Here is an 11,557-nt window from a genome sequence, read left to right on the forward strand (position 1 = left end):
AGTGATGAATAATGTGAAGTTTATCTAAGTACTCGAACATTAGATTTCCATTGAGGATGATCTTATGAATGATAGATTAGATATCTCCGACAAGGAATTTTATAAGTCTAATCATTTATTATGATTCATCAACATAAAATATTAATATCTGAAATAAGTTCTCAGACTTGTTTTGAGATGTATGAAATATACTATTATGATTCATCAACATAAAATATTAATATCTGAAATAAGTTCTCATACTTGTTTTGAGATGTATGAAATATACTATGAGGGCCGCCCCAAATGTAATACAATTAAAATATCGGTTATAAAATCTTAATTTAATAAAAAAAATTCATATTTTAATATTTTTAAAATTAAAATATATAAATCTTATTCAAATATATTATTTTTCAATAATATTAAATTAATTGACTTTATTATTAATTGAAACAAAAGTATTATATGAAATTAATTTTATTAAATTAGTAAATAATTTTAAAAAAATATCATATTAAAATTCGTTTTAGGTTTTTACATGTGTTGGACCGGTCTTGTATACTATATAATCCATTTTAAATTCTTATGAAATTCACTGCTAAAGTAAAAATTAATTGTGCTGTTTTAAATCTTATAAAGTTCACGACTGAAGTAAAAATTGATTGAATTGTTTTAAAATAACGTGACTCAATAAGTTCCTCACAAAAATTATAAGAGTTTTCTTCACAAAATTTATAATTTTTTAAAAAAAGATTATTTTTTAAGTGTGAAAATAGAAAAAATAAAAAATCATATTTAAGCGTTCATTTATTAAAAAAATTTAAATTTTTGTATGAGATATTCTTATAATGTTATAAATATGAATGAAAAAATTATTTAAAATTTTGGATAATAAACATGAATTGACTTGAAAATAGAGACAAAAAATAAAACTAATAATTTTTTTGAGAATTAAAGATAAATAAAAATATTAAAAAAATTAAAATTTATTTAATTTAGACTGATAAAATACTATTTGATTTGATCATAGACGGATTGTGAGTTAGGTGGACAACCCAAACATTTTTTTATAATATTTCTTTTTGACTCGTTATATTTTTAATTTTTTTGCGATATTTTTAATTTGAAAATTTTCTTTGATGTCAATTTTAAAAAAAATATAGTATACTTACTTATGTATTAAGTATGAATCAATTTGAATTTCTATTTTCTTTCACACCCATTTAAAAAAAATATGATTTATTCTTTATACACAAACTAAGTTTGAATTTTCCTATTAACACAATTCAATTAATTTTTTTTTAAAACAACACATAATTCAAAAAAACACACAAATTAAAATAAATTCAAAATATCCAAACTTTAGATATATTATTTAACATAACACAAATGAATTTAGATTTTTCTAAGATAATCCAAATTCAAATAGAGTGCTAAATAATTCTAATGTGACTCTAAAATAAGTGTTTTTTTTCTTTCTTTAAGCAATGATCACATTTTTCAAAGTATTGAATGATTGTCCACTTAGGAAAATAAAGACATTGATTGTTAAAAATATATAATCAACTAAAGATAATATTCTATCACAAAATATTATATATATATATATATATATATATATATATATATAATAACCAATTAAGTGGATTTGATATCTTTTGAACCTTTTTTTATGCGGGTCAATTTTATTATTTTATATTTTTTTAAATTGGTTATGCGGGTTATGGAGACTACCCGATTCCCATACGTGCTAACTCGAATGAATAATAAATTTATTCAAATCAGACTAAAATGCCTTGAAAAAGTTCGGGCTGAAATTATTAAGTCCAAGCCTTATATTTTAGCAGGCTGGGCAGACTCACCCATTCAAACTAATCTATTTTGACAGCTCTACTAACATCATTGTTTCTCACAACATGTGTCACATCAACAATTTTTAAAAATTTAATGTATATTTAATATCATGGCATAATGAGATAAATCGCTTCTCACAACATGTGTCACATCAACAATTTTTAAAAATTTAATGTATATTTAATATCATGGCATAATGAGATAAATCGCTTCTCACAACATGTGTCACATCAACAATTTTTAAAAATTTAATGTATATTTAATATCATGGCATAATGAGATAAATCGCTTCTCACAACATGTGTCACATCAACAATTTTAAAAAATTTAATGTATATTTAATATTACGGCATAATGAGATAAATCGCCGTAATTTTCAAAGACTAAAAACTTTTGTAAAATAATCAAAGTTTCCTATTATTGTGACGACTCCAATGTAATCCTATAGAATCAAAAAATACAAAGTAAAGCTAATGGGTTTGTGGAGTGTACATCGATGATGCATATCAAATATAATCCTTAATTTTTGTTTTTCTTAATAGAATCGTTAACTATGAACTTAGCCAATAGTCTAGAGGGCGTGTGTATTGGGGTAGGTTATAATTTATTTTTATTTGGCATATTTTTATTTGTTAATATAATTAGGTTATAATTCGTATTATAATAATTTTTGGTAAAAAAAATCACATTATAGAATTGAAGCATACTAGAATGAAAAGGAATCAACCATCCACAATCACAAGAGATATAGAATTGAAGAAATAGTATCCCTCCATTATCAACACATTAATTAAAAATAACAATTTTTTTTATCGATAAAGGAAAATTAAGCTAAGAAATAAAACATGGTATAGAAACATCTCTTATATCATCCGATAGTATTAAATCAAGAGAAGAAAAAATATGATTAACTATAATCTCATCAAACGAAGTTGAGTGACTGTTATTGGCCAACAAATCAACACAACATTTGGCCTCTTTACAGAAATGAACAACTGACTCTTTTTAATAAGAAAACTTAAGATGTTCGACAATTTTTATCAAATGGTTTGAAAAAAGAATTTTGTAGATGATTATGATCTCAACATATTCGCCACCACGTTAGAGTCCATCTCAAATATGACCTAATTCAACGACATGTCTTGTGCGCAAAATTATCCTTGTAATCTCAAATGACACCACCACAAATCGAACTTTTTTATTATACCATGTGAGATCCAATAATATTAACTTTATAACAATCTTCAGAAGAAAGTTGTAACACAATATTGCTCTGTTTGTTCTTATTTATAGTATTCACATGACCTTCAAATTTATTTTACTGCCAGATTAAGTAAACCTACAAAAAAAAAAAGTACGCTAAAATATCTTATAATAATCCATATCAAATTGACATAAGACAAATTTATTGCGGTTCTTGCAAATATCATAAATTGTAATTTTTAAGAAAACAAGCCACTCATCTTTGTTCCTCAAATTTTTAAGAGAACAAATTAAAGTGAAATCAACTGTACAAACCAACACTAAAGACTAAGGAATGGACTAAATTAAAAACAACTTTAAACCCTCATTGATTCATATTACAACTTAAAAATATACAGGTGGCTTTATACCAAACAAAAAATGTACATGTGGCTGATGAAAAGGGCACCTAGTTGCTCCATTGGCTGATTTGTCTATCTCATAAGCTAAGAATATGTGCTTTTTAAATACACACCATCAAATACAACAGCCAATAATTCATTTATCTTTTAACAAGAAAACAGCAAAATAAAGAGACCTCCCATAAAATAAATAAGAAATAAAATTTAGTGAAATTTTTTAGGTTATATATAATTTTGCTTGTTTAATTTTTATTTAATATTCATTTTTGTTTTTTATTATTTTTTAATTTGTTTTAGATTTTTATTTTTGTTTTAATCATTTAATTTGTATTTAATAATTATTTTAATTATATATCTTTCATAAAATTATATAAATTTATTCTTTTATTAAAGACTAAAATAAATATAAAAAATGATTAAAAATAAAAATAAAAATAAAAATAAGATTAAAATTATACTTTAGTCAAAATTTCATAACGATAAAAACAAAAAATAAACAATATATCGTAAAGACGAGAAACATTTAATTTTAGAAAAAATGGTAATTAAAAACTATGAATGAAATAAATTTTGTTGCAAATTGCAATAGCCTTTGTAAAAATAATCAAAGTTCTAAAGTAAGAACATAAAATCAAGTGAGTCAAGTAGCTAAACGAGTCTGAGTCTAACTCGGTGCGCACACACACAAGAGAAACAACAGTGTGTGTGTAAGGATTGAGGATCGGAAAACATGGCGGTGAGGGCCACAGTGTCACGGTTCCCGATTGACACCGACGCACGCGAAGGCTCCGGCCTCCTATGGGGAGTAACCGTCACACCCTTTGCCGCCTCCGACGAAAACGGTCAATCTCCGGCATACGGATCCGGCGGCGACCTCTTACCCCGTTGCGAGAATTGCTGGGCTTACTTCAACACTTACTGCGAACTTGAACAATGGTCGTGGTCTTGCTCCCTCTGTGGAAACCTCAACGGCCTCTCTTCAGACGCCATCGAACGCTATTCTCGTCCTCAATCTTGCGCTGAGATGATGTCTTCATTCGTAGATCTCGAATTGCCTCCGCGTAAGGGTTACAATTGTTGCGTTTGTGTTTTTTTTTTTTGCTTTTGCTTAGGGTTTTTGGAATTTGACCGTTTTGGATTTTCATTTTTGTAGAAGAAGAATCTGATGAAGCTGCATTGGAAGCTTGTCCTGTTTATGTTGCTGCCATTGACTTATCATGTAAGATTACTTGCTTTTTGCTTCAAGTTACAGCTTATTCCTGTGTTAATTGTGGTAGAATTGGGTTTTGACAATGGGATGATTCAGTGAGGTTTTGTAGTTGTTTTGTTGGTTCATTGATTATGACTTGGACATGAAGCACACATACTGACTTGGACACGACATTGACATGTCGACACCGATAATATTTCGGGAAAATAAATTAATTGAATGAAATCAAGGGGTCGGTGCCGCGGACCATGACTTTGTTTGGATAGAGTTTTCAATAACTTTTGGGAAAAGAGAAGTTGAAATGATATTGAAATAACTAATGTCTTTTAAATAATAACTTTTAATATAAGTTGAAATCAACTTTTAGCGTGTTTGGAGCCGCGGCAAACACATGGACATGTGATGATTTTGAAGCTGGAAGTTGTAGCTTCCATAGTTACATGCATTGGAACGGGAGTTTGCATTGTTCAACCATGGATCCAAACAACCACTATTTACTTCTCTCTAATACTGATTTCAACTTTTTAAAGTTGTATAAACTTATAAGGACTTTTTCTTATAGAGTAGGATCAAATACTTATTTCAGTTGAGAAGTTCTCACGCGTTAGAAGATCGTCCACATGGGCCTGTAAATTTTTAACAATGATTTAGTGGTGTGTACCAGATCAGTGTGATGTTTCACTTACATTTAAGTTGGCAAATTTGCTTATGGCGGTTTGTATTTTTGTGTGGAACATATGAATCCTAATGATTATATGGCACATTTGTCGTTTGATTCAGAACTTGTAATATCAACTTGTCCTTGCTTTAGAATGTGGTACTGGAGGGTTAAACTCACGACTGTGAATTCAAATAAAATCATGTTTTGTGATTCAATGTGAGTGGTAAAAGAAAAAGAAAGCCTGGGCAATGTTTATTAGATTATGTGTCATACTTTGTCAATTGTACAACAAGCCATAATTACTACTAGTTAGACTAATATCTAATTTGTGGGTAGAGGAGGTCGTGAATGCACAATTAGTCCTAATATTGATCTATTTACCCTTTCATACCCAACCTTCTGCCTATTCTCTGTCTTTTTGAAATGTATAGAAGGATGCAATCATCAAGGTAAAGAAAATTGCCCCAGATTTGATATAATTTTATTTTTTTGAAGCATTGTATTTTGCCTCTACTTGTCTTCTTTGCAGCCTTGATTCAGTTCCTAAATAGGCAGACCTAACATTTTGTAATTGTAATTGTGACTAAAATAAAAAATCTCGGGTTTCACTGCAGCTTCAGAGGAGTTTCTGGAGCTCACGAAAAGTGCATTGCTGGCAGCTTTGGAAGGTATTCTGTTGGTCAAACTATATATATATTTATTTCCTGCATAAGGTATATTTTTTGAATGTTGCTCTTATTTTTTATTTTTGTTCTATTGTAGCTCTTGCTCCTGGTTCACTTTTTGGGCTTGCCACCTTCAGCCACAAACTAGGACTGTATGATGTTCAAGGTCCAATACCTGTTGTGAAAAATGTTTTCATCCCTCCTGAGGCAGAGGGAACCTTAACAATTGAGCTTGAAGATGTCATGCCTTTGTTACAGTTTCTGGCTCCCGTACGTTAATCATATACAATGATATATTTTTTGTTTTTTTTAATTTATTTCTGGGTTGCATGTTCTGATGTTAAAGCATAAAGATTGCAATATTTGGAAAACCGTGTGAAATCTGAATTCCTTGTTTTTATTGAAGGTGGACACTTGTAAGGACCGTATTGCATCAGCACTTGAAACACTTAGACCAACAACTTCATGGGAGAGAACCACAGCAGCAGGTCAAGGACTGGAGGGTGTTCTGCTAGGTGGGCGTGGTTTTGGGGTGGCAATGGAAGCCCTCTGCGGTTACCTTGGATCTGAATATGGAAACACTTTTGCATTAGGTTTGTATGACTATCCACAAATCTCACCATTTATGATTTGTTTCTTTAATGTTCAATCTTAGTTCAAAGATTCAACTAGACATGATTTCTATTGAGTACTGCAGCTAGAATCTTTGCATTCTTGTCTGGTCCCCCTGATTATGGGGCTGGACAATTGGACACAAGACGATATGGTGAGCAATATGCAAGCCAAAGGAAGGATCCAGATCGCGCTTTACTCCCAGAGCAGACACCGTTTTATAAAGATTTGGTAATTAACTTTTTGTTATTATTAATGCTATCTCCCATTTCCTAGTAGTGCAAGAATTGACATGTGTTTCACAGGCTGCTGTTGCTGTTCAAGCAGGTGTATGTGTTGACGTATTTGCTGTAACAAACGAGTACACTGATTTGGCGTCCCTAAAATTTCTGAGTATTGAAAGTGGGGGCTCCTTATTTTTATATACAAGTACTGAGGATTCAACGTTGCCTCAGGACATGTAAGTCTCATCTGTTAATATCTCTAGACATTTTGTACTGGTAAAACCATTTCAATTGTTTGATATGTATCAATCGGAGACAGTTATTGAATGTTTGCTGATTTTCTGTGTCTTCAATGCAATCTCAGTTAGAGTGGGTATTATACCATTTTTCTCCTTAATTAATCCCTTGGATATTGTTGTGCTAACCATATGAAAACGAATGCTTATTATCATATATACATCTTTTAAAGTAATCAAGTCCAATTACATTGGCCACTTATGCTTTTTATCAATCACATACCTTTAGTGATAAGTGTGAACTTGCATTTGATAATTAAACTTAAATGTTTTTCAAATCAGAAATGTTGCTATATCATCTTATGTATCAATGATATCTAATGTAAACACTTTCACAAATATCACTTTGGGCGACTATTGTTATGTCTTTCTGTTTGCAGGTATCGAATGCTGAGTAGGCCATATGCTTTTGGTTGTGTCCTGCGATTAAGAACCTCAACTGAATTTAAACCTGGCAATTCTGTAAGTGTGCTGTATGGGATGGATTTGTAATCCTCAATTTTGCATCTTATAATCTATAGAATAATTTAGTTTTGTATTGCAGTATGGTCACTTCTTTCCAGATCCACAGTATGAAAATGTTCAACACGTCATATGCTGTGATTCTTATGCTACATATGCTTATGACTTTGTGTTTGAGAACAACATTGGATTTTCAAGGTATAAATCATTACTTGTTACTATCGTGTCTTCAACTTTATGACTTGAATTCATGTACACTGTTAATGTGTGACTGTTTATAAAGGGTGCATTAAGAAGTTGAAAATGTCATGTCTAAGCCTTGTACTTGTGTTATTCAGACTTTATCTCTTTTGTTGCAAGACAGTCCCAATAGCTAAATTCAAAATTCCTTAGTTTTTCTGTCAATTATTGAGTGTGTGGTTTTGCATAATGTAAACATGGCCCCTTTTATAGTTTGTTTGTGCATCTAAGCTTTAACCATTTTTGGTCTGTTGGATCTTTGTTTTGCTTCTGCTGGATTTTGCAGAGGGAAAATAACTTGTAATTTTTGCAAACTAAGACAATCCAATCGAAGCAGTCGAAGTAATCTTATATTACCACAGTACACACTGCTTTCGCTAGACAATAATGTGATTTTCAGTGTTGTGCCTTAGTTTCAAGAGTATACCTGTTGAAAATTGCTCAAATAATCCTATGATGTTTATATTTACTCTGTGAACTACGGAACTTGAATCACATATTTCATTATTTCTTAATGAAAGAAACTAAACTGCCCTTGAATAATTATATCAGAAATCAGAATGTGACAAAATTGTTCATGAGATGCTTGCCTTTAGATTTCTCTCGTACAATGAAACCTTAGAGTTGCAAAAGATTAGGCATCCATATTTTTTTTCCTGGAATCATGGTGAACTGTTGGGCTTTAGATTAATACACATATAATACTCTTGTTGGCATGTGAATTGAATGCAAGAGAAATTTGTTAAGCTAAAAGTAGTTGAATATATTTGATCTTCAATAACATAAACTATCTTCTATGTTTTGATATAATTTCTACCACAAGATAGGAGTACTTCTATGACATGGTTCCTGTTTAGATAAAGTTTTACCATTTATTTTTTATAGAAGTAAATCAGACGTTCCTACACTCCAGATTGCATTCCAATACTCAGTTGTAGTTCCTCCCCAGGAGCTTTCCAATTCAGGAGGGGTCTCTACAAGCAGGTATATATTCACATTTTCCTGTATGAATGTTTTCCATATCATGTATTGTATTTGTGTGTTGCAGTTTCATTTCATGGTCAAGTTACTTTTTCTAAACTACTACAGTACCACTTTTTTTTTTTTTTAATCACTGGACATAAACTATGTCTCCCCTGAGGTTTGTTGGTGTTCTGCTTTGTGTTACAGAACCAAGCATCATTCCCTTCAACGCCGGCTAAGGATCCGAACAGTGCAGTTCGGTGTTGCTCAGAACATTCACGAACTTTATGACAGCTGTGATCCTGAAGTTGTTCTATCGTTGCTCGTGCACAAGGTAATTATACAATCAACCTGAATTGTATGTCCTTTGGATTGATGCTAGTTTTCTGCTCTGCTGTTCGAGTTTATTCTATTTCTGATGTGTATCATGTGTTATGCTTTCGTATTTTTTAAATCTGCCACCTTTTGTTAATAATATAGAATTGCCACAAAAACAGTATTCTCTTGTCTTGTACTTTTAAATGATAATTATAATTATAATGAGTTCTCTGTTTTCAACTTAATTTACTTGTATTGTGCTTTGCAGGTTATACTTGCGTCTTTGGAGGAAGGAGTTCGGGAGGGTAGACTCTTGCTTCAAGAATGGCTAGTGATCCTTGCAGCACAGTACAATGATGCTTATAAACTTGTTCAGTATAGTAATGGAAATTCAATAAGATCTCAGCTTGATGTTGCCTTCTCTCAATGTCCTCAACTGCAGTCCCTACCGCGCCTAATCTTTGCTCTCCTTCGAAACCCTCTTCTTCGCTTTCATGAAGAAGGTGTTCATCCCGACTACCGCATCTATCTGCAATGCCTTTTTAGGTAATTGATGCTCTCATGTTTATTTGAGCAATAGAGTTTGCATGATCATGTCATAAATGTCTGGTGGAAGGAAATAGACTTGACATAAAACTGAATGAACTCAAGTCTAAGACACAAAATTAATGTTCAAAATGTTTGAGGATTTTGTTAATATATGTCCACATGTTAGTAAGTAACATATGGAAAGCATTAAAGAAAATTTAGTTGCAGTCAATAAAGTAAAACTGTATGATACCCGATATAACTCCTTGGTTTGGTGACAATTGTTACTTAATAGTTAATAGTGGATTTAAATCTCAATGCCGAACCAAGTACCAACCATAATTCATAATGGATTTTGAAGTCAGTGTATGTACATTTAATTTAGAAACAAAGGTTATCTTAGAACACAGTTTTCCTGTTTGTAATTGGCTTAAAATTTGTTTCCCTTGTCTTAGTAGAGCTTTAACACGAGTAATCACAATAATTTAGTGTGCAAAAGTGAGTTGAAAGATAAGGATATGGGATGTTAATTGGTAGTTTGGATCCTTCAAGTACTTGAGGGTCCATTTATGAGAGAGAAAGAGAAAAAAAAATATAAAAAGCAAAAAGGTGCCTTGAATATTTTAATTACTAAATCATTTCTCTTTCTCTCTCATAAATGGACCCTCAAGTACTTGAAGGATCCAAACTACCAATTAACATCCCATATCCTTATCTTTCAACTCACTTTTGCACACTAAATTATTGTGATTACTCGTGTTAAAGCTCTACTAAGACAAGGGAAACAAATTTTAAGCCAATTACAAACAGGAAAACTGTGTTCTAAGATAACCTTTGTTTCTAAATTAAATGTACATACACTGACTTCAAAATCCATTATGAATTATGGTTGGTACTTGGTTCGGCATTGAGATTTAAATCCACTATTAACTATTAAGTAACAATTGTCACCAAACCAAGGAGTTATATCGGGTATCATACAGTTTTACTTTATTGACTGCAACTAAATTTTCTTTAATGCTTTCCATATGTTACTTACTAACATGTGGACATATATTAACAAAATCCTCAAACATTTTGAACATTAATTTTGTGTCTTAGACTTGAGTTCATTCAGTTTTATGTCAAGTCTATTTCCTTCCACCAGACATTTATGACATGATCATGCAAACTCTATTGCTCAAATAAACATGAGAGCATCAATTACCTAAAAAGGCATTGCAGATAGATGCGGTAGTCGGGATGAACACCTTCTTCATGAAAGCGAAGAAGAGGGTTTCGAAGGAGAGCAAAGATTAGGCGCGGTAGGGACTGCAGTTGAGGACATTGAGAGAAGGCAACATCAAGCTGAGATCTTATTGAATTTCCATTACTATACTGAACAAGTTTATAAGCATCATTGTACTGTGCTGCAAGGATCACTAGCCATTCTTGAAGCAAGAGTCTACCCTCCCGAACTCCTTCCTCCAAAGACGCAAGTATAACCTGCAAAGCACAATACAAGTAAATTAAGTTGAAAACAGAGAACTCATTATAATTATAATTATCATTTAAAAGTACAAGACAAGAGAATACTGTTTTTGTGGCAATTCTATATTATTAACAAAAGGTGGCAGATTTAAAAAATACGAAAGCATAACACATGATACACATCAGAAATAGAATAAACTCGAACAGCAGAGCAGAAAACTAGCATCAATCCAAAGGACATACAATTCAGGTTGATTGTATAATTACCTTGTGCACGAGCAACGATAGAACAACTTCAGGATCACAGCTGTCATAAAGTTCGTGAATGTTCTGAGCAACACCGAACTGCACTGTTCGGATCCTTAGCCGGCGTTGAAGGGAATGATGCTTGGTTCTGTAACACAAAGCAGAACACCAACAAACCTCAGGGGAGACATAGTTTATGTCCAGTGATTAAAAAAAAAAAAA

At 31.6% G+C, this 11,557-nt stretch overlaps 1 protein-coding gene across 2 annotated transcripts; it reads left to right on the forward strand.

Moving 5' to 3' along the window:
- Window positions 1-4,030: 4,030 nt before the first annotated feature.
- On the forward strand, window positions 4,031-9,656 carry LOC101496563 (protein transport protein SEC23 D). Of its 2 annotated transcripts, none has more exons than XM_027335971.2 (12): window positions 4,031-4,501; window positions 4,594-4,659; window positions 5,926-5,979; window positions 6,074-6,246; window positions 6,383-6,569; window positions 6,674-6,819; window positions 6,894-7,048; window positions 7,489-7,570; window positions 7,653-7,768; window positions 8,699-8,794; window positions 8,981-9,107; window positions 9,360-9,656. In XM_027335971.2, exons 1-12 carry the CDS (start codon window positions 4,171-4,173, stop codon window positions 9,639-9,641), a joined length of 1,815 nt encoding a protein of 604 aa, XP_027191772.1. In that variant the 5' UTR covers window positions 4,031-4,170; the 3' UTR covers window positions 9,642-9,656. The 2 variants fall into 2 exon arrangements, with proteins under 2 accessions (XP_027191772.1, XP_004506195.1); XM_004506138.4 differs by having other exon boundaries at window positions 4,032-4,501; window positions 8,696-8,794.
- The last annotated feature ends 1,901 nt before the right edge of the window (window positions 9,657-11,557 follow it).

This window comes from Cicer arietinum, chromosome 6 (assembly GCF_000331145.2).
Source record: "Cicer arietinum cultivar CDC Frontier isolate Library 1 chromosome 6, Cicar.CDCFrontier_v2.0, whole genome shotgun sequence".
In the NCBI taxonomy this organism is placed as follows: domain Eukaryota; kingdom Viridiplantae; phylum Streptophyta; class Magnoliopsida; order Fabales; family Fabaceae; genus Cicer; species Cicer arietinum.

What these genes read in the sequence shown, in the direction of transcription:
- LOC101496563 (XM_004506138.4), top strand. Translation starts at nt 4,171, where the DNA reads ATGGCGGTGAGGGCCACAGTGTCACGGTTCCCGATTGACACCGACGCA. An exon ending in TGTTACAGTTTCTGGCTCCC is followed by an intron (nt 6,247 to 6,382) that starts GTACGTTAATCA and finishes TTTTTATTGAAG; the next exon opens with GTGGACACTTGTAAGGACCG. An exon ending in AATTTAAACCTGGCAATTCT is followed by an intron (nt 7,571 to 7,652) that starts GTAAGTGTGCTG and finishes TTTGTATTGCAG; the next exon opens with TATGGTCACTTCTTTCCAGA.